Genomic DNA, 27861 nt, shown 5'->3' with positions numbered 1-27861 from the left:
GTTGGAAAGGACCCACAAGGGTCACTGAGTCCAGCTCCTGTCGCTGAGCAGCACCGTCCCCAAGGGTCACACCATGTGCCCAAGAGCTTTGTCTAAATGACTCTTGAGCTCTGTCAGGCTGGTGCTGTGACCACTTCCCTGGGGGAGCCTGTTCCAGTGCCCAACCACCTCCTGAGTGAAGAACCTTTTCCTGATACCCAACCTAAACCTCCCCTTATACAACTTCAGGCCATTCCCTTGGGTCCTGCCACTAGTCACCACAGAGAAGAGATCAGGGTCTGCCACTCCTCCTCACAAGAAGCTGTAACTGCAGTGAGGTCTCCCCTCAGTCTCCTCCAGGCTGAACAGAGCAAGTGCCCTCAGCTGCTCCTCATACAGCTTCCCCTCAAGGCCTTCACCACCTCTGTGGCCCTCCTTTGGACACCTTCTAATAGTTTAATTATCTTTCTTATATGGTGGTGGCCAAAACTGTCCAAGCAAATGTAAACATATTCACATGACAAATAAAATGGGACCAAAAGAAGTCAAAGCATAAGATGTTTCAGTTCAAACTAAATCTTTATTCATATGGAAAATACTACTTTTCTTTTTGCAAATGATGCTAATAAATAAAAATACTCAGAAAGAACTTTGCTCAGAGCTAAGTGACTAGTAACAGCCACGCAAAGCTTTTAATTCCCGTTAAAACCACGCCAACGACCATGCAGATTGGCTATGAGAAAGCAATATAAACTATATTTTATTTTGTGCAATCTTATCATACAATCTTAATGCTACCTTCTTCTAAAACATTTCACATAGATTGAAATGCAATTTCAAAACAAATATTAAGGGACATTTTCTACACTTATTCCACATATGGAGCTGTGTATAGCTTAAGCTTTTAACGTTTAATGTAGTTAAGCATCTAACAAAGGTAAAAGATGAAAGGACCCCATCCTGAAAATTCAGACACATTTATAAACATGAGAAGAAAAGCTCACATCAGTGAGTTCTCAACAGACAAATACATTATTAAAGCATAACAATAAATTATATTAAATTTAATAATGTTGATCCTTAAAATGGTTATTTCTGAGGAAATATCACTTAAAAAGCACACCAAAACTTTCATCACTAGGAATGAAACTGGAATTTTACATATCTCAATTTCCCACTTTTGTTTTATAATAGGCTTCAGATTTGTGAGCATATTTTTTATCATACATCTAAAAACAAATTGAAAAAAGGTTGCAGTTAAGCTGTGCATCAAACACATCATCAAGGTGAGAAACAGGCACTTGACAGTATAATGTGCAAGGCAAAACCCTTACTGGTCACAGTATAAATAGTTTCTTCAGGAGTGAAATTAAGTTCTCAGTCCATCTTTGAGAGCAAAATATTAAGGGCTGCTAACAGAGCTTTTTCTGTTCTTTCAGATCAGCACCAACAACCAAATTAAATACTAGCTCATGCCTTAGAGGGTATTCCACAAACTATAAAATGCAGCATACTTTACCAAAGAATACTAATTCTTTCCTATAATTAACCTCAGCATACATACCTGCCCAAGGCAAAAAGAGAGGTTATTCACAGACTAAACAATGCATTATAAATGCTAACCTTTTCTCCCCTACTAACACTTTTTAATATCTAATGCAAATTTTACAAGTATTTTTGCCAGTTGCAAGATTTTGTTACGTAGCACAAAACATCACCATTCTTTTTTGTAAACTTAAGAGCAATGTCTTTTAGCATCCAATCAGTATTAGGGAAAAAAAAAGAAACCCAACCAACTAAAACCATTTTGCTACAGTTTCCCTCCACGCACATCTCAGCAGGAATCTCCAAAAAATAGCTATGCAGGAACTGCAAGCCAGAAAACTATACATGAATTAGAGGAGAGAGGAGAAAGAGAGAGCTAAGGGAGGAGTAATGTGGCAGTAACAGAAACAAGCTTAGAAAAAAATTGCATGCATCCCTTTTCATCAGCATGAGCTTCTTGCAAAAATATGTTTACAAGACATCTACTATACAAAGGTCTACACTTTCTTGTAAAAATGCTGATTTTCTCTAACATGCTAGCTTTATCTTCCGACTGTATTGGCCATATTGCTAGACAGTCAAATTTCAGTTCTGTTATGAACTTACCAGCTTATCATGAGAAAAGGCCTAGCATTCACTTCTTATGAAACTTTTGGTTTGATTTTCATTCATGAATGTTAAAGTAGTCTTTGTGTGGGTCATATAAACAAAACAGAAATTAACTTTGGATCTGACATCAGCTGCACCACTAGTGAGAGACAATATGCTAAAAAGAGGCACTTTTATTAGTCATATATACATTTCAAATCTCAAGTTTAACATTTCACCTTCTTTTACCAAAAAAAGCAAAGTGTCAGTAGCTAACAAGATGGAACTTTTCAACAAAAATGCTTCAGAAATTGTGTGCATGCATATACTTGCAATGGCTCAGTTACTCAGCTACCCTGAAAATGCCAGAGTAAATTCAATCATTGCTTATGCAGTGGGATGAAAGAAAAAACACAGTCAAAACCAAAAAAAGTTGTTTGCAGAACAAGGATCAGCTATTGTAAAAAAAATGAAAACATATGCCCTTCCATAAGAAGCAACTTATTCCTATACCCAGATTCAATATTCCCCCAGAATATGGAGATCATCTTACACTTTACTCAATGCTGTTTTCCAAATTTTCAATCATTTATATTTTTTGGCATAACATGCATCTTAAAAATTGAGAAACTTATTTTTGTCAAAGTTAAATATTAAAAAAAAACCCAACAAAACAACAAAAAACAACCAAACAAAACCAAAATAAAACAAAAAACAACTAAGAAAAAAATCCAAACCCCAAAAAACAACACAGGAGAAAAAAAAATTCAAAACACAAAAAGACCTCAACTCTGGAAGACCCATTTGATCCATCTGATGGTGACAATCTTGTAATGGAAGAAATTACATCAGAATAGGATTTTCCCATGTCACACAGAGTACAGCACAATGCGGCAGTAAGCATCTTGTATGCACAAGCTGAAGCATATGCTGAGACTGAAGATTTGGAAAACAGTACTAAGTACAAGGACTCTCCCTGCAAGCGACAGATCAGTATTCTTAGTTTAAAAGGGACAGCATCAAAACTAAAAGTTTGAATGGCCCTCAAATACCAGAAAATAAGCAGGACCTCAAGCTAGTGGAAGTTCCTTCATAAGGCAGTCAAATTTACAACCAGTGTATACATTCACTAAGGAATTACATTTTGTTTTTGGTAAAACCAACAATCTGACGTACTGCAGAGTCTGAATGTGAAATATAGGCACAAAATAGATTATCTACTTTTTTTTTCAGTGTGGAAAACATAGCTATTAACAATGTAATAAGAAAATCTACTATCAGGTGAGCAAAAATTTGTAACAATCTGAATAAAACAAAGTACTGTATAAAGGTGCAATATAGAGCAGATTTGATTTTGGTTTAAACATGTGAGTAAATCATGGAACTGTTCTCTTCTTACGTATAAAGTGTTTCACATTACCAGTATCATTCTAGTTCTTCCCAGTTGTCAGTAAGGTTACCTTTGCTTTGACGTCTAATACTAACCAGCTTGCCAGCTGATTTGATACTCCACCTGGAACTGTTTCCTGAGCTGGCCAGGTTTGTGTATTTTGTGGAGCCTTTGGTTTCATCTTCCCAGCCTGACCAGGCTGTATAGTCACCTAAAGGAGTTGCTGCATCACTGGTAGAGTCAGCAGTGGTAATCTGTGGTGGTTCCCATCCCTCAATCTCATCTGGTTTCCTAGATTGAATATTCTGCTTTATCACCAAACTGTCCCAAAAACCTGGCTTCTTTTCAGACTTCATCTCTTCCTTTAATTTCAGGTTTGTTCTAGAAAGTAACAATGATGTGGTGATTAATTCCTTCATTTAACGATATATGTAGTAGTTATTAATAAACATTCAATTAAATTGTGTTTTACAGTAAGGAGTGCTAATCGTTGTCAGCCTGTGGCAGCTCATCCATTGCTGTTAGCTTCAGGAAAAACACCCTCACATACACATAAACCTAAACAAAGCAGAATCTTGCAGGGATAAATCAGAAGAGGACCGAGTATGGTCATTTTCTATTACAAAAGAATTGACACACCACCATCCCTACCCGATTCCTGTGGAGTGAATTCCACAGAGCTGCCTTTAGAAATGTATGAAGTATTTTAGGATGCATTTGAACAATTTAGGACTTTACCAAACAAACAAACAAAAAAACAAACAAAAAACCAAACAAAAAACCAAACAAACAAAACCAAAAGATTTTAAAAACCCTAGGAGTATGATAGTAGAAGGACTATGACAATGTTGTAACAACAGCTTTAACACTCACTGTGTTACTTAGTTTCATATATCTGTTACCACCTTGCCAGTTAAACCTTATACCCTAAAATAGTCGATGTACACAGTATTAGGACTTTAAAGATACCAGGCTTTTTATTAATACTTTCACAAAGATCCACACAATAATGTGAAAACAGCTGTTTTGTATTTCTGGTAAGAACTCTCAAAATCCCCCTTCCAAACCCAAAAAATAACTGTAACTTCTCTTTCAGACACTTGAAAGGCTACTCTTATTATTACTTTTCTTACCCCATTAAGAATCTTCAACCTGAATAATTTTGCAGCATGAAATATTTAAATTACAGAATGTCAAATGTTTATGCATACCTATATATTATGTATATAATCAAATAATGGGCCACAAGGAAAGGTTGAACACCAGGGGTGAAAGACACAACCTTTAGGGTTCAATGAGCTAAAAAACAAATTGAAAACATTATCTGTAGTAGCATATCAATTCCTTAGCTGCAACTGAACCACAAACTGAATCTCTTTTAAGCATTTATATTGAAAAAGCTTTGTTCCATTAATGAAAGCTTAGCTCTATTACATTTAAACAGAAGCAACTCAACCAATACCTTTAAAAATCACTTTTCCTTTACTGGATTTTGAATTTATGATTCCTCAGAATTTTTGTCTTGCTAGAACCAACCACAGGCTCCAAACACTTCTCTTGTATTTTACAAACAGGACACTTAAAAGTTGTATGTGTCTTTAAAAGTAAAGTCAAAATTATAACTAAAGGAAAATATCCCAAACTTAAAAAACAGGCAGTTCTTATAGTAATACCAAAATAACTTTCTACATTGGTGATAACTTTGTTAACATACTTCACTGTATTACTTGATTTTTATATTCAGCATCAATTGCAAAGCATTATTACAGGAGTCTAGTATCTTAATAATATAAAATTGCACAGGGATAGCAGCTGGGGACTATAAAATTGCACAGGGAGAGTAGCTGGGAACTTTTGGGAAGTTTTATGGAACAGGCTCAAATGGAAATAAAATACATGGATTTATATTCTAAATTGTTTATTTATATGCATACACGCCCTACATGCATATATACACACACTTGCATTCTGAAACACATTTATTTCAAAGTAAACTGGAGCCAAAGCCTGCTACAGCAAGTCTTATCAAAGCTAGTATTTGGCAGGAACAGATCTACTGCTATGTGGTATACTTGGTTTGTAACCAAAGCAGTGAGGTAGCACATATAGGTAACAGGAAGATGGTCTGTCCTGGCAGCGTGTTCTGAGCAGGGAGCTGCTCTAACCAGACCAGCACACAACTGTGCCAAAACACAGCTCAGTGCCAGCAGGGAAGACTTGCAGGTCCTAGTACAGCTACTCCAGTTAACCTTTCTAGGTGTAGTAAGACTTCAAAAGAGAGAGTAAGGCATGTAAAAAAGGGAAGTTGTAAACTCAACCATAATTAATCCCTAAGAAGAAAGTAAAAAGTGTGAGAATGACCCTTTTACTCACAAGCCTTTACTACTTTTCTACAGTAAAAAAAAATATTATGCAGCTAAATTCGTTTTTCTTCCTGACAAACCTAAAAATGTTAAAAACATCATCTGTCCTTTCCTAATACAGCATGCCTTCTTCATTGTAAACTTAATGTATATATAGCTTTGCTCATAAACTTTTCTGTGTCAATTTGACTTCCAGCAGTTGGACACTGCTGCTTCTCAGCATCCAGCTCTATTACTTTGCACAGATATTTTCCGTTCCAGTGAGTGTATTTTAATGGCAGATAGACCAAATGGTTTTACTCACCCTTTGGATTTTGGAGACTTGCATCCTGCTAGCAACTGCTGTTCATCATCTTTATTGAACATAGATGTCACTTCCTTCCAACCCCGGAAACTTGCACCTTGAACCTACAGAGAGAAGTAAATCCTCATCAGTGTGAGTGACAGATTCACAAGCTCAGAGTGGGACTGCCACTGGCTGTGTCTGTGTGGCAGCAGTGGCTGCGTCTCCTGCATGTAGGGCTGCCGGCAGTGAGCCACTCCACAGAGCTGCAGAGGATGGCCATGCTTGGGAAAAGAGCTGGTCCAGTTACTGCAGCAAGAGCCCTTCCTTGCTGAGCAAACACTACAAATCCTTGGTGCTTTTCTGATGTCATTGAGTACAGCTGGGCCCCATTTTAATGTAGCACAGAAACAAGGGAATCTGGGCAGCTTTAAGGACAGTCTAAACGGCTTCAGTAGACAAGAAATGAAACAGTCATGTCTAGAAAGAGTCACAACAGACAGGAGAGCGACATGCATTATGAAACTCTTTAGATTTAACCTGCTTTACACATCTGTGTCCCTCTTTGTAGCTACTAAACTACAACTTCCAGCCCTGCAAGCAAGAAGGGTAAAAGCATTGGCTCACCAGTGCAATATAAGATGTGGCACTGGTGCACTACAGTGTGTTTTCTAAATCTACTGTGACCATTACGTATACAGCATAAATTACTTCTTAAATTTTATTGAAGGTTTGATTCTCTCTCCCTCAAGGACAAATAACTAGGTATAGGTTATTTTACTTTGATAGCATGCTCACAAAAATACACAGCTCTGAACTCTTTCAACCTGTATGTAAATCACTATCTATGTACACATTGTACAATTCCTTCCATATTTTCATGTCCACGGTATTTGGTACGTACATACAAGGCTAATAACCAGACTGTAACTGATTTATTCTTCTCTCAGCTAGTCCTTAGGAGAAATGTACACCAAACATCTAAGACACACTTCCACCACTTACTTATTTGGGGTTTTCAAAGGAAACACTGTCAGGATGACCTGCATAAAAACACCAATGTCCAAGTAAATCACATTTTGCCAATATGTGATATAACTCATTACACAAAGCCTACTACATATTAAACAGACTAGGCTGAAAGAAACCAGGAAGTGCAAGCGTAAAACCAGAACATCTGCCTACCACACCTAAGCCTCCTCCTCTCCACCTGCCTGCACCGGCTCCAGTCTCCTGAAACATCTTTTCACTCCACCAACCAGGAGCAACCAAGTCACTCTTGATTGTCTTCTCAGTGGTAGCATACTCCAGAATTTAAACTTTAGTGAAGGAGGAGGTCAAATACATATTTCACACTTCCAGAAGCCTTTTTGTAACTACTGAACTGTTTTTAAGACAACAATCGTTGACTACTGCTGTCATGTGGCTGACACATAATAATGAAATTCCTCAAAACAGCCTGCTGCATTTCCATGTTTCTTTTCAGAGCTCTTTAAACACTTTTAACCAACTGAAAAGTGCAGCTGGAACAGTTACAACTGTATCAGCTGGTAGGTACAGCTCAGGAAGGAGATCCTGAAGTCACCGTCCCCCGGAACCATCAGTTTGATGTGCAGCAGCTGTATAGCCAAAAAGTGCTGGGAACCATCACAAGAAGAATTAGACAAATTCAGACAGGAGATACATAAAGGAATACTCCCTATTTAAAGGGGTTCACCCTCTAATACCTTAAAACAATGATTCTTGATGTTAGGAGAAGAGGCCCTAGACACCAGCCATGTTGTGCTCTTCCTGAACACCATCTCCTGTTACCACAGTCACAGATTCCCAGAACCTAAATCAGCTGGGAATCACTTACAATCTTACAGAGCACCTGAAGAAAGACCCAATCGTTCATATCCCAGAACAATTAGCTTCCTTGCAATGGATGTCAAAGGAAGGTCAGTTAGTAAAGATGACACTTCAGTAAGCTGAATCCTCACCACACTGGAGACTTGTTTTATGTAAAACTATTAAAGTTATGCAAAGTATGAAAACACAGTACTGAAATGGTCTTAAAGCATCAGTCCACTGGCAGGAGCTCTGTATTTCATTTTTATGATATAACTCTACACAGAAGTACTACTCCTAAAATTTTCTAGGTTTATAAGTGTAACTGACCTGATTATATTCTCAAATCTTTAAACTACTTTTCCCTGTGTCATTGGAAAAAGAAATAATCCAGAATTCACAGAATTACACAGCTTTTACAGCTGGAAAGGACCTCTGGAGACCCTCTAGTCCAACCCCATTACTCAAAGCAGGATCACCCTCAGCAGATTGCTAAGGATCATGGACAGCCAGGTTGTGAGTATCTCCACAGGCGGAGAATCCACAACCTCTTCAGAAGCCCTGTTCCAGGGCTTGACCATCCTCATGGTGAAAACGATTTTTCTTATTTTTAAATTATATTTCTTCTATTTCAGTTTATGCCCTTTGCCTCTTGCCTGTTCACTGAGCACCCTGAGAAGAGTCAGGCTCCATCTTCTTCACACTCTCTTTGCTGCTGGTGTGCAAGCAGAAGCCTTTCTTGCTGCTCACCAGATTTCACTCCAGGTGGGTTTAATCCTTCCTAACCCCATCCCTGCGTACTTGAAGAGTGTATCTATACTCCCCTCAGGTCACTTGACCCTGCTTCCACCTCTAGAATGCCTCCCTTTAATGCTCAAGGCTTCTCAGGAATATCACATTCATCATGTCTCCTGCCACCTTTGCTTCTTTCTCTGCCTGATGGGTTGGGCTTGAGCTTGGAGTAGGTGATCTTTGAAAATCAAAGCTGATTGATAGAACCAGGTGTACACTCAAAACCAGGTTAAAAAGAATTTCAGTGAAATGCTCATGGGACAGCTAAAAAAACAAAAAAGAGACCACTATTAAGGAAGAGAGAACTACTACTGACTACAACTGTAACATCAGATGTTAGAATTAGAGGACTATATTGGATGCTGCAGTCTACTATTTTTCAAGAATGTCAATGAGAAACAAAGCAGAAACTTCTCAAGATGTCATTTCAGTATTCTCTGAAGTAGAAATACAGACTGGTCTCATAGCAGTTTGACTATGACAGCAAAGCGTACGCCTACCAGAACAGCAATTAATAAATTTTCTCCTGTATCTTCCACTTTAGGTTGTGAAAACCTGTGCAGCAGTGCTTTTTTGCAATCGCCTAAAAGAATCAGTAAAAGTGAAATTAAACATAAATATTGATCCATCAACTGGCAAACTACTGAAAAGTCATCATGATCTGTTTCAACTGCTATATTAAGAGCTCAAGCCCAGAGTATAGATTCTTTTCCTTCAGCTCCTTTTAGTTTATGAAGTACTTTTTTTTCCACCATGAGAAAGCTGCCATTTAATTAGTGAATCTTCTGAAACTGGGCATACGAGCAGTCCCTCCTAGAACATCATGTGAAGGATGTAGTCTGTATCTCTGCTCCAGCTGTCTGCTGTTTCTCCTGCTCACTCCTCTCCCCTCTGCTTTGCCCGTGCTTCAGTATCAATGCCCATCTGTCAGATAGATCCCCAGAGAGAGGGGATCACAAGGTTTATCAGACACTGCTGCTGAAAAGCGTGAACCCAGTCCACTGCCTGCTCACTGATACTGCCTTCCTTATGCTGTGGTTTTGTACCTGTGTGATGCTCTGGAAAACTGGTTCAACTACTGTCTTAGATTGCAACGCAAGATGTAACCAAATGTGTTCTATTACCAGCTGTTAAAACCAGGTGGGGCAGTGTTCTTTATCTCTTCCATGACCCATCCTCCCTCCAGGGAGATATCTTCTGTTAATGGGCAATTGAGCCTCACTGCACAACTGAAAAAATTACATCACCCCATTGTGAGATGCTCCACCCAGGGAGAGGAGCCCAGATTTCCTACCTGGATAAAATCTGAGAGTCAGAACACCAGGACAGCCGGTTTCCACTGGATTCCCAGAGCAAGACCAGACCCATCTACACCACCACTGAACCTTCAGAGGAAAACTGCACCTTTCTACAGGATCATTGCTTCAACAAAACCACATCTGTCACTCCAGGAGGACTGCAGCCACGATTTAATGGGACTGCTACCAACACCCTGAACAACAGAGTGGCAGGTTGTATTCTGTCAGTGGTTTGTTTGGGGGGCTTTCTGTACTCCTGCATTTTTTTATTTCAGTTTTCCTAGTAAAGAACTGTTATTCTTTTTCCCATATCTTTGCCTGAGAGCCCCTTAATTTTAAAATCATAATAATTTGGAGGGAGGGGGTTTACATCTTCCGTTTCAAGGGAGTTTCCTGCCTTCCCTAGCAAACACCTGTTTTTCCAAACCAAGACAACTACTTAAGCCAGCAGAAGTCTAACTCCCTCATTTTTTTGCAATCTTTTAAGTTAGTACTAAGAATCAATTCATTAAAGATAAAGCATGTGGAATTTAGGGGCAACAGCACTTTTTTGAAGCAACAACTATTATAACATCTGAAGCACCCTCTGAAAATTGCAGTCATCTATCAGCTTTCTTCCATACTTGGAGCTTTGCACATACAACATGGCTCCCCCAAATCCTTAAGATTCACTCTAATCTCAACTTCCATAGTAAGACTTCAGCTGTTAGCTGTATTGATTCAAGTGAATTATGTGTATACAAATTGTATATGTTGACTGTAATTCTTCTTTCTTCAGATAAAACAGGGAACAAATGTCTACTGACAGTTAACTTTATAAAACATCCCAAAATGGGTCAGGACCCCTTAAATTGGAAGTCTCCTACAAGACTGATACGTATTATTACAAAAATTACTTTATGGACACCATTTTTCACCACATTAACAAACTCTGATGTTTACATAACTCCTATCTTCCCATAACAGGTAAACAGGCAAAGACTAATAAATGAACAACCAAAGAGAGTCCACTGGGAAACAGTAAAGCATCACTATGAAGACTTTTCAGTTAATTTTACTATCAAAGGTAAACAGCTGGTAATTAGGGCTCTGCTAGAGGGCAAGAAGGTTCATGAAATATTAGGGTAAAAAGCAACAAACCAGGAATACTAACAGCTGGGTATAAACTAAAGTAGTTCAGTCCCAAAAGCAAATTTCAGAAGTTTATCGCACCCAAAACAAGTATGTAGATACAGATGAATATATACTAAAGAGGAGGATGGTGTAAATTTAACTGAAAACGGGTAAACTTGTGTATCAGATGGATGTGGTTAATACAGATTATCTTATAGTGAAGAGGTAAAAAAAGCATAGAATTCAATCAAGTCAATGAATCATAACAAGATTTGGGTCACAAAGGTACAAGACAAGCAGTTTACAAAGCAAGAGGTTCACGTATGTTTGGACTTTACGCTGACTGCATTAGGAGTGGGTACCAGTACTTTCAGTATATTCCTGTTAGACTCTTCTGCCTCCCGAATGCCAGGCCACCAGGGCTGTGGAGCAAAGAAATCACTCGCTGCCAGCTAAAACAAGACACATGACAGAGTCTTAGCAAGCAAAATGAGGAATTACAGGGCATTCTTCCTGTACACCTGCAGTGAGAACCAGCACGTTCAATACCATTGTGTAGTTAAGCAGTTAATCCCTAAAAAGTCACTGCTCAGCATGTATGAAATGAGATTTCCAGAAATTTATATTTGCACCATGTTTCAGCAGACCTTCACAAGTACTTTCACAGAGGATTGACAAGTGGTGAATCAAAATTCTCCAGCTAAGTAGAGGCACTTCACAAAACACTTGCAGAATTTTTTTATAAATATAAACAAAAAGAATGGATTTTCCTTTTGACTTTGACTGAGAAGAAATAATTATTTGTTCCAGAGTTTCCCTCACTCCTCCCCTAAAAGAAATTAAGCTAAAATAAAAAGTTAGAGATAAAATTTCCATATAAGTACCTTACAGTTCAATAAAGTTATAATTAAGTGTTTAACAGTTAAAAAATGTTAATCAGCTTTAAAGAAGTATTCTTCCCACATGACAGGAAACCTCTTCAAAATGAGCAAGAAGACAGATAACTGAAATTTAAAAACCAACTCCCTCCCACATTTGTCTAACAGATATTAAAGCATTGGTGGTGGTGGGGATTTTCTCAATCAGCCAGCCTCTAATGTGCAGACCAATGGTTCTGGTTACGTACCAACACTGTCAAAGTCTTCTCAGCAGGGCTATTCTCAATCCATTCTCCACCAATCCTCTACTTGTGCTTGGGACTACCATGACCCAGCTGCAGGATATGGCACGTTGAACTTGTAGAACATGTTTGCCTTGTTGAACTTCATGTGGTTCACACAGGCCTACCTCTGTTATGTCAAGGTCCCTCTGGATGGCATGCCTTCCCTCCAGCTTGTTGACAGTATCACACAGTTTGGTGCCATCCACAAACTTGCAGAGGGTGCACACAACCCCACTGTCCATGTCCCCAGCAAAGATGGTAAACAGGCCTGGTCCCAACCCCTCAGGAATGTCACTTGTCACTGGCCTCTACTCAGACATCAATCCACTGACTAATTCTTTGCATGTCATACATGGCATGGCATACAGCCAATTTCTTATCTACTGGATGAGCCATCTGTCAAATCCACGTCTCTCCAGTTTAAAGGCATGGATATCATGCAAATTCTTTGCACAAGTCCACATAAATGACATCAGTCGCTCTTCCCTCATTCACCAATGCTGTAACACTGTCATAGAATGTCATCAAATTTGTCAGGCATGATTTGCCCTTAAAAAAGCCATGCTGGCTGTCACCAATTCGCTCCTTATTTTTCATCAGCCTTAGTATAGTTTCCAAGAGGATTGGCTTCATGACCCTGCCTGGCATAGAGATAAGACTGACCAGTCTGCAGTTCCCTGGTCTTCTTTATTTCCATTTTTGAAAATAGGGGTCATGTTTTCCATTTTCCAGCCAGTGGGAACTCCACCACGTTGCCATAACTTCTCAGGTATGCTGGATAGTGGCTTCGCCACTTCCTCCACCAGCTCCCTCAGGACCTACAAATGTATCTCATCAGGTTCCATGGATTTGTGTGCATTAAGGTTCTTGATCTATTTTGTTTCTCAAAACTTTGTCTCTTTTCAAAATCTGGCCTAAAAACAACTGCAGATGAAGTTTCTACTGTACTTTTAATTCAGAAGCTGAGCATGGCAGTGAGACCCCTAAAGACTGAGTTTTTCAGAGGCCAAATCATAGAATCATTTATGAGATCATCGCGTGCAACCTGTGACTGAACACCAAGTGGTTAACCAGACTATGACACTGAGTGCCACATTCAGTCATTCCTTGAACCCCAATGGTGACTCCATGACCTCTCTGTCCAGCCCATTTCAATGCTTAACCACGCATTCAGTGAAGAAATTCCTCTTGATGTCCAACACGAACCTCCCCTGGTGCAGCTTGAGGCTATTTTCTCATCCTGTTGCTGGCTAATTGGGAGAAGAAGCCAACCACCACCTGGCTACAACCACCATTCAAGTAGTTGTAAAGGTCTCCCCTGAGCCTCCTTTTCTCCAAGCTAAACACCCCCAGCTCCCTCAGTCAATCCTCATAGGACTTACTCTCTAATTCACATGTCCAGGCTGAGTGTGAACACAGGTTCCAGATTGCTGCATTTTGGAGGGCACCACTGGAGCATTCATGGTTCCTCACTTTGAGGTGGCATGAGGCTTTTTAACCACCTATACCTGCCTTTCAAGAGAGCTGTGAGGAGAGAACTAGAACAATTCAGCACTGTCTGACCTCAGTGCTCAGTAGGCAGCTTCCTGCAAGAGCAGGATCCAAGACCATTTTCCAAGCTCCACCTGTGGCCTTTAGGACCAGCTCCCACTTTTAGACCCCCAAACCTAGGACAAAGGCTTTCCTCTGCAAATGGGCATCAACATTGTCTTAAAACTCAGGCTTTGAGAGACCAGGAAGGCTGTCTCCCCAAGGAGCACACACACTATTCATCCACTACCTTCTTCAAGAACTTTGTTGCTCTTCACCATATTGTTTCAACATGGAGACTATTTTATTCATGACGTGTGTACTGGAAAGGCCACACATGCAATTCATTAGCCTTTTATTAACATATTAACATATTAAAACTTTTGGAATATCACTCTACTCACAGCTTCTAAGACAACAGAACAACCAAATAAAATAAAGATATGCTTTTAGAAAGAGAAGATGAGAAGGATAAGGTGCTTTCTTGAGAATACATTTTTAAGACAAGAGGGTTTTATTTTAAAAGACAAAAATACTGCAGCTCAGTGGTTTACCTGGTGACATTTTTGGTTTTTTAAGTCAGAACACACATTTAGCAAGCCTTCCTGAATGACTAAGAAAGGGGCAAAAGAAGTTTCAGTAGAAAATAGATTCTTTTTAAGATTCTCTCCCTAAACATTTATCATCTGGTATAAAATATATGGTAATTTATGTTTTCATAAAAAAGAATATGTTTCTTCAAAAGGGTAGAAAAAGGTATAGTACAATCTGACTTCTATTTTCAATGAAAGTCATGCTGCATCTGAAGTAGAACAAAAAGAAGTAACAGAGACAGATGTTCAGTTTATACATATTAATGTAAAGTATCCTATTACACTAATGAACCTATTTTAAAATACTTTTCTTTATACCTATGGAATTTCAAAACAAGCTCTAGCTTATCATAATAACTTCCACTTCTTTCATCTTCTACTAATGTATTTCAGGAACATTAAAGAAGATTCTTGGACACATATCAAGGTAAAAAAAAATTAACTTGCATGCCTACTTCTCTTTCCTGAAAGAGATACAAAATAAAATCCTTAACCTCTTGTGGTCAGAGAGCCAGTAGAGCTACACGTAATGGAATAAACAACCCCAAATTCTTCTACTTTCATATTTTTATTGCCAGTTGCAGCTAGAATTTAGAATTGCTTCTTTAGACTTCAGTTATTCCTGCGGCTTCTTATTTTCATCTTGTGTTTTAATAGCTATCATCGGGGGGAAGAAAAAAATCAGGATACCTTCCCTCCCCATTCAGGAAAACAAATAAGGGAGCTTTCCAACTAGTCCTGCACTACTAATATTACTTCAATGAGAACGCCATGACCAAGGATATAATAAAATATAAATTATAAAATAATAATAAAATCATCAATGAACTATATAAATTCCTTAATCAGCTGTCCATGAAAACCTGTCAACTTTCTAACATACATGGACTGAAATTTATCTATATGATATTAAATGTTACATTTTCAAAGAACAGGTATTTACCTTTGTTGCAAGATGTGCCACTGAAGATGAAACTTCATCATGAAGAAACTGGTCTTTATTCTCAAAAGAAGGATAAAGATAAAAAAATGCCCACAGTCAGTTTTGGTTTCACAATTAGCACTGACACATTTTAGACTACTCACAAATGCTTTTATTCTATTTGGCACATCAGAAAAGAAAATTGACAAAACATGATTACAACACAAAACTAAGTGAACACCACTACTAAAATACAAATCTACACTTAGAATGATGAAAAATGAAACCCTTAAAGAACCAAAAGCCCCATACCACAAAGGGAGAAATACTCTTGCATCATAAAAAAATTTAGTACAATTAGTTTGATTTTATTTTAATATTAGTATCTTAATTTTTTGGATCTGCACTGAGTTTCTAAATACTGTACTAGATGATGGCTTATGCATTGTCTGTGGGCTGGGGGGAGAGTAATGTCCCAGGATTTTTTCCTCCTTCGCATTAAAAAGCTCTACATTTCTTTAAGTCAAAGACTTTCCTCCACATTCCTTTCCCCTCCATGCACAACTATAAATTTCAGAAGAAAACTAGAGTGCTAAAGATGCCTGTGAAGGTTATTCAGTAGGGAAGCATTTCTGCCCATCTCTGAGTTAAACTGCTATGCTAGTATTGTCAGGCCCTACTGTTACTATCAGTGCTCTCTTCAAGACATGGCAAGTAAGATCATTGCTAGGAGTACTTTAGAAGCCAAAGATAAAGGAAGTGGGACATAGCATTCAGGAAATCTGCAATTTTCAATTTTTTCACTCTGTGTTTTAATGAGAAAAATGCCTTTTTGTTTTTTTTCTCTACATATGACTCCAAATACAAACAGTCTCAAGTACAAAACCAGAACAGCTACACATGACCAAAAATATTTAACCCCAGTTTCAGGAAATAAAACAGAATTAAAACAGAAAAGTGGAAAGTGTCTTTGAAGCAGCAGTTTCACAAAATCTCCAGTATTCACTCTGGTCCATATTTTGATTACATCAGCCACTTACTATTTCAAAACTCAAATTTATCAACACCTTCCTTTTCAACTAAAGTAAAGGCTAAGGAGTTGATATGCACTCCACATGCACATATCCCAGGACACCTAGAACACTCACTATCCTGGCTCCTACACGTTGCCAAAGGCCTCCTTCACTTTGCTAACAGCATCAGAAAGAGGCAAGAAAACCAGCACAAAAGTGTTATGTATTTCTAGTCATGTGGGGGCCCAGATGTATCAGCGTCAGTTTAACAGACTAGTTTCAAATCCCATGCATTTTTTTTAGATCTATTTACTTATTTATATTTGTTCATATATATTTGTTTCCACTTACTTTACAGGCACTACTTTATACTATAAAAGGGACAAGGATAGAGCATTTCTAGAATAGAATATGAAGATCATCGCTCTATACTTCAATAGTATTTGTATGTTGGAATAGAATGAGCTGTAGATAGCCAGATTTACTTGCTGGGGTAGAACAAAAAGTCAGGAACTCATATTATCAGTCAAAATGAGACTATTACCTCCTGTGGATTGCAACAAGTTATTTAACTTCCTAATTCAGTTAGCTGTCGAATGTGAGAAGACTGTAGATGAGATAACAAAAACGAAAACCTTAAGATTTGTGTAGTTCTCTCAAATTAAATTCCACTACTTCCACCCCTTTCAGCTTTTTTATTTCTCTACTTTTAAGAGAAACATTGGTAGTGTTTTAAATGGAAGCAGCTCAAACATATTATTCAGAAGTCTCCCTCTTGCCCCTCAACATTCTCAGCTCTCAAACTTTTGGATGAGGTTGCAAAGTCCTAAACTCAACATGATGTAGTCTCTGCTAGGACACAGGGTAGGAGCTCAAGAATACATCATCTGTTTTATCCAAATTTTTCCCAAAGAAAAAAAAAATCAACAAGAACTAGGAAAGCTCCAAGGGGAAATATGGTAAGAGGAGAAATTCTCAGACATCCAGAGCTGGCAGACCTATAAGTTTCAACAACCAACAATACCACCTCCAGAACAAACAAGACACTGTTAGTACCTTCCAAAGAAATAATGCCTCTCATGATAATTCTTCCAGCTCTCCAAGTATCTTAGGAAGGAAAATAAAAATACAAAAGTGCATAGAGACATCATGTTCTAGAAGAGAGCACACAGTGAAAGTTTTTAGGGAAAAACCACAAGATGCAAAGACCACCTTATAGGGCTAGGGAATCATCACAATAAAATGTGAAAACCATTGTCAAGAAAAGATGTAATTAACAATAAATAGACAAAGGGGGGTATTTATTTTCTTCTTTTAAAAAGAGCCAACCAAGACTGTGTTGCTGTATTAATACAGGGTTACTGCTCATGGTTATACAAAATGGTACCTCCTAAAGAATGAAACACACATTTGCAACAGCTATATTCACACAACCCAGGCTGATGGTAAGTGGACAACACAAAGTTCAAAGAGATGAAATACAAAGATTGAAACACATTAAACCCTCAAGAAAAACTGGTGACAATCTAATCCCTAATATACATTTTTTGGGGCAGAAAACTGATCAAGTATTCATAGTATCCTTTTAAATACACTGCAGATGAAGAAGGAGACTTGAATAATGGCAGAGTGCTTGTGATGGCCATCAATGCATCCCATGCATTGTCCAAAAACAGCCTGTAGGTTTGAATTCAGCCATCTCCAACAGACTAGATTTGAAAATGTTTTGTGGAAAATGCATCCTTAGCGAAAGCAGAGAGGAGCAGACTAATGCCACACAGCACGAACAGGGTGGGAGAGGGGCAGGGTTCAGGGCCAGCCATGGCAGGGAGGGACCTGTACACCCTGCAGGAGGGATGAGCTTTGTATTTTAAAAAAAGGACAGAGGAAAAGAGCAGAGGGAGGGAGGGGACATGTGCCACCACTGAGAAGAAGCCAGCAGGAAAAATGAGAGATCTCTACAACCCATCTTCCCCTCTTACCCACAGAATAATTTGTATTTTTAAGTGATACACATTAGTACACCCTTCTCCTGATACATATTTCCTACTTTTGTTACCATTCTGAGATGAGGGAGCCTATGATTTGGTTTATCAATTTTCTTTAGAGAACAATCTACTGAGCAGCTACGTGTAAAAAAAAGCTCATCTTCACTCTTTATCATGCTGCATAACACATAGTGATGTTGAACACTTATAAATTATTTTAGTATGTTTTAGTCTGGTTGGTTTACAGTTATGACAATTCATTGTTTCGCTTCAATTTAAAAGAAAAACCTGAACTACATTACAGTATTTAGATATTTCTAGATGAAAATGCTAACACTAGTGGGAAATGCTGATCAGCAACTTGAATAGCCCTCCAGTTCTGGCAGGGGAAGGTTGGTATGCACAGTGTGTTTTCATAAGGAAACAAGTGCCCTTTTGTTGGACATACTGCAAACCATAAGGTACTCAAGGGACTAATTCAACTAGCACACAAACCTTTTTGTACAGAGATCAAAATTGTAATCTGCTTCCCTCAGCTTCCTTTGTGGTAAAGTAATTAATTAGTCTCTTTAGATCATTCACTTTCATAATTCAGGCCAAGATGAAGAATGCTGAACATCAAAGAGTTAAGGGAAATAATAGCATCATTTCGTCCTGCATGCCCTTCTCGTGCTCTAGTAAGTAAAATGGTATATTATCGATTTTCTCTACCCAGTTGTGGGAGCTTCCTATAATACACACACACATTAGCTGTGCAAACATGAGAGTAAACAAGCTATTGTTAAAAGAGTAGGTCCTTTTGGAACAAATTCTCACCCTTCTACTGACTTATTGCATCCCCTCCACCTATCATCACATCTCATCAAGGACTGACTGCAATATATAGTCTAGGTTGCCATGCCTGTAAGTGTGAACTAGGTTATGTACCACAAATGTATCATGTAAGTGGGAAAAAAAAAAAAAACCCAAAACAAACAGCACCTGAAGAGATGCACTCCAGGGAAGAATTTAACGCAATTTCTAGTACTCCACAAACCTAGTAAATGATTTAGTGATAGGAGAGGGGAAGGTCTAAAAAAAATTTTAAAAAAAATCACTCAGGAAATCACAAACCTGAAAGTCAACCTCTGAAGCTGGAAAGATTCCCAAAACACTGATTACAAACCAAACAGTAGAACAACTACATATACACAGCCTGACCAGAAACAACACTGATTGGGAAGAGGAGATCACACAGCCAGATCATCATCTTAAACTACAGATAACAAAAGAAAATATTTCCTTGGGTTTGAGAAGGATCTTAGTATAATGTAAAATGAAATAAACAAGACTAAAGCTGATTATTAATGCAAAAGTCAGTCTGCTTATCTAAGTTTAGAACTGAATCAAAACTAATGCAAGATACACTCAAACATGAGTAAGAAGAAAGTTATCAGTTATCAGTGGCATTTGGCCTCATTTTTTTTTTTGCTGCACCTCTAAAATACACCTGGAAAATTTCAATGCATGGATATGTGCTTTCTGAGTCAGGAAATTGATGCAACAGTGATCAAATGTAAATGGGCACTGAAACAATTCTACTACTTTCAATATTCCTTTAACACAGCTGAAAAACAAAGCTGAACTGTACCTGAACATCTATACAAAACTGAGCATGCTTTTAAGGAAAAGCAAGGCTTTCAATTTTAACAAATAAAGGCTGCATTACTCAGTCATACATCTCTTTCTTCTTGGACATGAGGCTATGTGTTCAGCGGAAAAACCCCAGTGCTGAACTGTGAATTGCCTCTGCTCCTTTCTGGCAGAGATAGCCGAGACTGAGATCAAGATAATGTGATCAGCCTTGGCCATATTTCATCTACTGCTAGATCTCAATCTTCCATTTGTATGTTCCTAAAGCAATGAGTGAATCAAACCAGCCATCTGGGCAGGCAGTGTAAATTGAAAACTTCCTTTTAATGTCACCAATGAAAATAATTAACCTAAGCATTTCTAAAGTCTTGCTTAAGAGTAATTTGGTATTCTAAATTCATTTTTTCTCTTCTATAAACAATACATTTCCACACCAGATTGCTCCCTCTACTTAGAAAAAAAATCTTTATTATGAACAATAAAGTATCTAAATAGTGGCAGTGACTCCTGTGCCGCAAGTTTCCTCTGCCAGTCTTCAGCAAAACTGAAAATACTCTTGTTGATAAAGAAAAAAGAAAAGTAAAATATAAGTGTGTTGAAGAATGCACTTTTATTTTGGCATGTATTTTGTAGACAACAGTAAACTGGAAACACGCTTTTAAAATGCAATTCATCAGATCATTTCCAAAAGAACCTATTTCACTCCACTAACTTAAAAAACTCTGGATGACTACGTCATATACAGGAGATAACCCATCCAACATATTTAAAAATGCTTCCATGTTTTAGGCTCCAGCCTCTCGTAACTGCCTACTATTCACCAGACCAACTTAGAGGTGAAAACATAGGGAAATGGGTTTTCATCTTTCAAATAATTTTAATTTATTCAGTATTAATAATATAGATGATGTTCTTTTCTTTAGCATCCACAGCTGTTAAGAACTTGCTCAGCATTTTCAAACTGTTTCATTCAACCACTTCAGTTATTGTTTCACATTCCATTACATTTTAAAACAGAATATCTAAATTATTTCCATATTTTTACTGTCAATGGATATAAATGGCCAAGTGTACCAGAGAAGATTAATTTCAGAATATAAGTATTTACACAAGAATATTTCTGTAGTTCTGCATTTTATTGGCATTACAAAGAGAAACATTGGAACACTAGATTCCTATGCTCTCTGTTTTTATATCAATACACAAGGTCACTCTATTAAGTGTTCACATTACTGTGCATCTCTGTAGTAAGAGATTATAACACATCTTACTCAGACTTTGCTTCTCTGAAATATTTTTGGAAGAATATTAAAGATTGATCACCTTAAAAGATTTAAAAAATCTCATATGTCATTAAGAATTTAGCTTTACCTAATTTATAATATTTCAAATATGCTTCATGAAATGGAAACAGCTGTATTAAGATCAAAATCCATCAGTGTCAAAGCTGAAACAAATAAGGTCAGATAATCAATTTTAATTCAATTTCTGTAACAATTCAACTATTCCAGTGAGGTTTTCAATTTTGATGAAATTTCCAGCTGAAAACCTGTCAATTACGTTTAACAACTTGGCCATAGCGGAAGTTCATATTTGCTGTTTCCTTATCCAGAAAACAAACAAATAGATGCTAAATTCAAAAGGCAGTAGCTGACATACAATTCTTATTCAGTCATGGAATTTGCCATTAATCTACATGTCTCCAATAAAGGTCTTGGATGAGTAATGGCCATATTTTCCTAGCACAGTTTCTGCAAAATGGGCTGAATGCATCATTTTTTGTGGCAGTGCTCAGCAGCACACGTACAGCTTCCTTTTGATATGTGGCTTTTATCACACGTGCAGTGATCACACATTTTCCTGGAGCTCCTCACAAAGAACCAGTAGCAAAACCTGTTGGAAATGTACCTTTGATGACAGAGCTGAAAGTAAATCTACCTAGTAAAGTGTGCAGCAACTTCTAGTAACTCTACTTATGTTATGGATGTCCTCACACAATCTGGCAAACAGCTTCTATAAAAGCGAGGAAAACATTATAAACTTACTTGAACAGAAAAAAAATTAAAGGATTCATTTGTTCTCAAAATCCAATTACATTTTACTTTGTATATTGATAGGAGGAAGTCCAGCAGTGGCAGGAGAATATGGCTCCAGAAACCTCACAAAATCCCAAGAAGATGCAACAAATAACGTAGTGAAAGCAGACCTCAAGCCAAGCTGTAGAGGAGAAGATACTGGTGGGTTTGTGGCTCAGTGGGAGTGGATAATTCCGAGTTAGCCTGGGGAGGAGGGCGGACACGGCTGCTGCTGGCAAACCCAGGCAAGCAGAGCCAGTAAAGCAGAACTGTCTCAAGTAAAGGTACAAGTGATGAAAGTGACAAATGAGGGAGAGGAAGGAGATGTAATAAGAAAAACCTTGAATGCAAGGACAAAGATTTAAATGCAAACTTCCTGAAACAAAGGGCGGCCAGCTGAAGAAATGGAATCTGAAGGATGAGGAGAACTTAAACTTTATGCCATAAGCAACAACATTAGTATCAGCAATGGAATTTGCAGGAACTAGGGGATGGGAAACCACAGCATAGGTATTAGAAGCTGCAGAGGAAGTAATTGCCATCAGTAGGGGAAGTGAGGGTCTGCACAGGAATTTCAACTGTCTAGACAGCAAAGAAAAATAATTAAAAGAAAAAGAAAAAGAAAAAGAAAAAAAGAAAAAGAAAAAGAAAAAAGAAAAAAGAAAAAGAAAAAAGAAAAAAGAAAAAGAAAAAAGAAAAAAGAAAAAAAAAAGAAAAAGAAAAAAGAAAAAGAGAGTGAGAAAGAAAGCGGACTTGACCTGGAATTCATGGTGGAAACAATAGTAAAGTCTAGGACACAAATTTTCTTTTGCACAATAGATAAAAACCACCAACAACCTGCAGGTTGCAGCCTTGGCTGAAAGAAAAAAAAAATATACTGACAGTGTCTGCAATAGGAGACCAAACAGACAATATGTGCTTCGCAGACTTTTAAGAGTCAGAATAAGCCAAGAGAGAGGGGATAAGAGGTGAGAAACAGGTCTGATCCCAGCCAGCTGTGTAAAAAATGACAGTATAAATTAAAAAGTGAAACACCTCAAAAATGAAAAGGATTTAAAACTTAGAAAGCCTAAAACCCCAAAAGACACTGTCAGCTCTGTAGAGCTCCAGAAAGACTGTGTGAAATAAACAGGACCCACTCAAGAAGCTGCTGAAAGATTATGTATGTGACAAGAAGGAGGAAAAGCAAGAAAGGCAGGCCAAGGAAGGCTCAGGAAAGTCTTCGCTGACAGTACCACAATCTAATGTTCAAGAATGATGACAGAATACAGGTGATGGATTTTAGCCAGGAAAATGCCACTGAAATGTCACAAGAACAACTCCAATGAAGAGGAAAAAATCAGGCTAGCAGAGAGGAGAAGGTATGATGGGATTATTAGAGTACTGAAGGCAAGGCCTGAGACACACAGAAATGGCCAGAAAGTGAAGGGAAGGCATTAGCTGGATTAACATTTTCTACTTTATTTTTTTAATTAAAAAATACCCTTATTCAACATATTAGTAAAACATAAGAAATGCTGCTCAGCTCCCACCCATTTCTGCAGGGCTTTTCTGAGTTCAACTCATTCCAAGATGAAAGGCAGTATTAAAACGGTACCAGACATTTAAACATCTTCATTAAAAGAGATAACTAAAATTCTGTATAGCCAACCTTCAAACATCCTGAGCAAGTCTAAACAAAATTCAGCATGAAACATGTTTTTGCACACATTCTCTTTGAACATAACAGAAAATACAACTGGGGAGAACAGATCAAGGCTAGGGTTCTGAAATATTTTTACATGAAAGACAGAGTTTCATTAGATAATATAGGTCAGCCTGACACCCATCCCCTCCCCTAATATACAGATGTATTTTAACATGGAGTACCATTTTACGTCAGAGTTACACACGATATTGACACAGCATTGACATCTCTGAGAACTGATTAGATGGCAGGATTGCAACAAGAAAAACTTAGTACAACTGCCAAAACAATGCCTTCCAGAAATCAAAACCCAGCGGTCTTCCCTTTCCAAAAATACAACTACAGTTTGAAACATAATGACCATATTCCAAACTGAATGCAAGTTTGGCATGCACCACTGCACATTTCTAGCATATTTTCAGAGAGACACACAAAAAGCACATTAATTTCATCTCATATGTGTGTACTATTTATGCATGTCAAGTTACCTTCATGCATCAATTTTAACTTAACTTCTAAGATACAGTCTAAAACTGTCTGGGCTAAAAAAACCTCACAATAATCCACACATTTATTTACACAAGTACTGTTTCAGAATTTACTTGTCTTTCTTATCTCAGGAAACACCTTACTATTTTAAATAAGTGTTAACAATTCAAAGTAGCTGAATGTATGCAGAAGCTTTTGCTAAAAAGTGGCCAGAGGCTGACAGTTCCCTCCCTTGCAATTTTCATGTTCTAAAATTTGTTTTTGTTCTCCCCTGGAACAAAATCAAACTATTCTGTATAACAAAAAACCAGAACTGTAAAAACTTTTTTTTTTTTTTGATCAAACTAGGCTTTTCTATTTAAGAACTATGAACATCTACAAATTCAAATGTCTGCTTAAGCCCAGATCAGGCTTCCATATCTAAATAGGATGATTAAAATTTCTCTAGAGTAACAAAGGAGTTTTTTGTGTTGGGCACTTTTTTTTTTAACTTATAGTAGACTAATTCTTTGTTGCTGTCTGCTACTGCAATGTCCTAATTATTAGGTTGCATAGTGAGAACTCCTTCCCTCTTTCTCAGCTTTGAAGAAACAATATACAGCACCAACATTTCATTATATTGGAATACTTTCAACGTTGTTTGCTTTAATGACATAGATGTGACTACCAATTTCTTGCCTTTGAAGTAAAAAGTTTCAGCCTTATTTATAGCATGAATGGTAGAATCTTAAGCACTTTCTTCCCACTTGCTTATTAAAAATAAAAATAAAGACAAAAGATGGTTTTTTGGAAAACAACACATCATAAATCAAAGTCAAAACACAATTACTCCAGTTCATCTTCTCTTCTACCAAATGAGGTATCAGAAAAAGGAATTAAATTTAACAGTCAACTTCTGATCTAAAGCTGGGCCTCTTAATTTACTAAAAAGCACTCACACTAATTATCTGGATTTTGGCTCCAACGATAAAAAATTAGGGAAGTCCTGGATTCTTCTCATCTCGATGAGGTAATCCTTCATTCACAGCAGGCAATACCATAACAACTTACACACACACTGAGGCATCCTCATCCACAGCTAAGGTACCACAGGAACTGCCCTCATAACTCCTCCAAGCTCTCATGGTGCTGCTGTCCTCCAAAGCCAGGGGGTTGGATGATGCATGTCAGGATGCAGCAGCAGGCAGTGCAGATCATTACGAAATCCCTCTACGCATTACTAGATTTCACTCCCTGACAATCGTATTATTGGGCGAATAAAACGGGATGTGATGAAACATGAAAAATTTCAAATACTGAAAGCAAGGAACATGACCCAGATCAGCTACAACAAGGCAGCAAGTGCATTTGGTTACGTTGACCCCTGTCCCAGCCATGGTTTAGACACATTTTACCTATGGTGACCTAAAAGCCCCCCTGATCATGAGAATTACAATGTCAATCAAGTGGTCAGGGCTTTCTATATATTCTGTTCTTCCTTAAAGTGTACATAAACTCTAAAATGACTACTGCTAAATATTTTGGGCAAGGTGTTGCATTCCTTTCAAAAGATTTTGATTTTAACAAGCAAAATAACTAATAGCTTATAATCTTTACTCCAAGCTACACTACAGTTGTGCTAACTTTACTGAATCCTTTATCTTCAAGAATATTTCATTTAGTGACTTAGAATAATTCATTTTTCTCCTGCCACTCCCCAACACTAAAACCAGGATTCCAGTTGCACTGGGAGTTGAAAAGGAATTTTCTTAGAGTTCATGAAAATGAAAACTTTTGCACAAGAAATCATTGTCATCACCATTATAACTTGAGACTCAACTAATGGAACAGAGGCCCAGGACAGTAAAAGACAATTGTACTGGACAAAATGAAATAAACAAACTCCAGCCTCTGTTGCTAAAGTAGAGGGCTGGGAGAATTTTCTGGACAGAAGTCTGAAGAATCCTCTCCTGACTGGGAAGCTATGGTCAGGAACCTCAGTGAGGGCTTGGACCATCAGTGACAGAGAAAAGGAGCAGCAAAGAGTCAGTGGGATTTATGGAAGCTTTTGGTGACCTTTGGTGCTCGAGGAGGGTTTCAGGAGGTGAGCAAGTCTACAAGGGCTATGATAGTACAAGCCAGAAGCTTAGCAAAAACTGTGGAGGCTTACAAGCACCTGAGGACAGGAACAGCAGGAGGCAGAGGTTAGATGTTGTATGAGAGGTTGGGGGAGATACTTTGGGTCACCCCAAACCCCACAATCCCCCTTCCTCCACTGAAGGGGGTCTCGTGTCTATTCTTCTTCTGCAGGAGGAGATCCTAGTCATCCATATGACTCCCCACAGCTGGTGTCAAAGAAGTAGCAAGGGCCATGGTTCTACTGTTTACTGTGCAGGGGCAAGGCAAGGCTAAACTGGTGATTGTGGCTACTGGAAGATGGAGAGAATAACTGCTGTGACTGGGAGAGGCTGCTCTTCAGCAGTTGCCACATGTGTTGACAGCCCACAGCACCTGTCAACCAGAAACTCAAGGTGAGTATAATTTATCTAGACACACTCCAGCTCCTTCAGTAAGATAGGCCAGATAAACATGGGGTAGAGAGCTGGGAAGGCTTTAGTACCTTCTTTTGAAAAGAAACCTCACTGTTTTACTACCCTGGGCAACTGCTTACTTCAGAACCTCTCATTTAAAGTAACTCTGTGGTAACAGAAGATCAGCAAGGAAGCTGTACTGGGCAGCGCAACAGGCTTCTGATCTGGATGGATGCTTAATTGCTCCTAAGTTTTGAAAGCAAGTCAACAAACTTTTTTTAGTTGTTTGCCCTGATACTCAACCGATACTCGTCCTTTCAAGTTATATTTGTTGAGAAAGTCACTGTTGGTATTTAACACTTAACAACAAAAGCTTTCCAACAAGATCGCAGCTATTTAAAGACCGTGAACTACCATTACTGAAACCATAGAAAAAAAGCAATCCTGCCAAAACATCAGCGCTCTACACAAACGTGCAAATAAAGTTAAGTTCTTAAACATCCTTGCTTTATGTATCGTGCTTAACAGACGGGTTGCAGTGCCTCTGCCTAGGGTTGGGAGAGAAAGTACCCTGCGGTACGAAGCCACTGGAATGAAGGACAGCAAGTCCCAGCAACGCCGGAGGCCGGCTGCTGGAAGGAAACAAGGGTGGATAGGCCAGACAGCACCTCAAAAACCCAGGTGACAGTCGCACGATCCGCTCAAACATTCCCAGCTCCTACCAGGGCCAGCCTGGCTGCACATCAGGGTGGGAAAAGTGATTACTCATGCCGCCGGAGAGCAGGGCAGCGGGAGCGGGGCCGAGCCTCACGACCCCTCCGAACCGGGCTCCGTGCTCCTACCTGGGGGGCCGCGAAGGCGGCGGCGGGCGGCGGCCCGCGGGGACGCGTCTCCTCCTCCTCGGGCGAGTCGTCTAGCAGAACTTTGCTGCTCTTGTTGAGCTTCCACATGGCGGGCGCGGGGACGGCCCCGCTGCGTCCCAGCAGCGAGCGGGCCGAGGCGGGAGCGGGCGCTGCTCCGCAGCCCCGGCCGGGGCGGCTGCGTTCGGCAGGGCTGTCACCCCGCCGGGGGCTCCCGGC

General features: G+C 38.7%; 1 protein-coding gene across 2 annotated transcripts; it reads right to left on the bottom strand.

Moving 5' to 3' along the window:
* Positions 1-545: 545 nt before the first annotated feature.
* TDRP (testis development related protein) lies at positions 546-27861 on the bottom strand. 2 transcript variants are annotated; one of them, XM_066179831.1, is made up of 4 exons: positions 27625-27861; positions 15410-15469; positions 6170-6273; positions 546-3883 (listed from the first exon to the last, which is right to left on the bottom strand). In XM_066179831.1, the coding sequence occupies exons 1-4, from the start codon at positions 27730-27732 to the stop codon at positions 3538-3540; spliced, it is 618 nt and encodes a 205-aa protein (XP_066035928.1). In that variant the 5' UTR covers positions 27733-27861; the 3' UTR covers positions 546-3537. The 2 variants fall into 2 exon arrangements, with proteins under 2 accessions (XP_066035928.1, XP_066035929.1); XM_066179832.1 differs by lacking the exon at positions 15410-15469.

This window comes from Chamaea fasciata, unplaced genomic scaffold (genome assembly GCF_029207755.1).
Source record: "Chamaea fasciata isolate MVZ Bird 193981 ecotype frontalis unplaced genomic scaffold, bChaFas1.0.hap1 SCAF_3, whole genome shotgun sequence".
Classification (NCBI taxonomy): Eukaryota; Metazoa; Chordata; class Aves; order Passeriformes; family Sylviidae; genus Chamaea; species Chamaea fasciata.
This window is presented reverse-complemented; position numbering and strand designations above follow the sequence as displayed.

What these genes read in the sequence shown, in the direction of transcription:
- TDRP (XM_066179831.1), bottom strand. Translation starts at nt 27,732, where the DNA reads ATGTGGAAGCTCAACAAGAGCAGCAAAGTTCTGCTAGACGACTCGCCC. An exon ending in CCGCCTTCGCGGCCCCCCAG is followed by an intron (nt 15,470 to 27,624) that starts GTAGGAGCACGG and finishes CCTTCTTTTGAG; the next exon opens with AATAAAGACCAGTTTCTTCA. An exon ending in AAGTCTCCAAAATCCAAAGG is followed by an intron (nt 3,884 to 6,169) that starts GTGAGTAAAACC and finishes GTTACTTTCTAG; the next exon opens with AACAAACCTGAAATTAAAGG.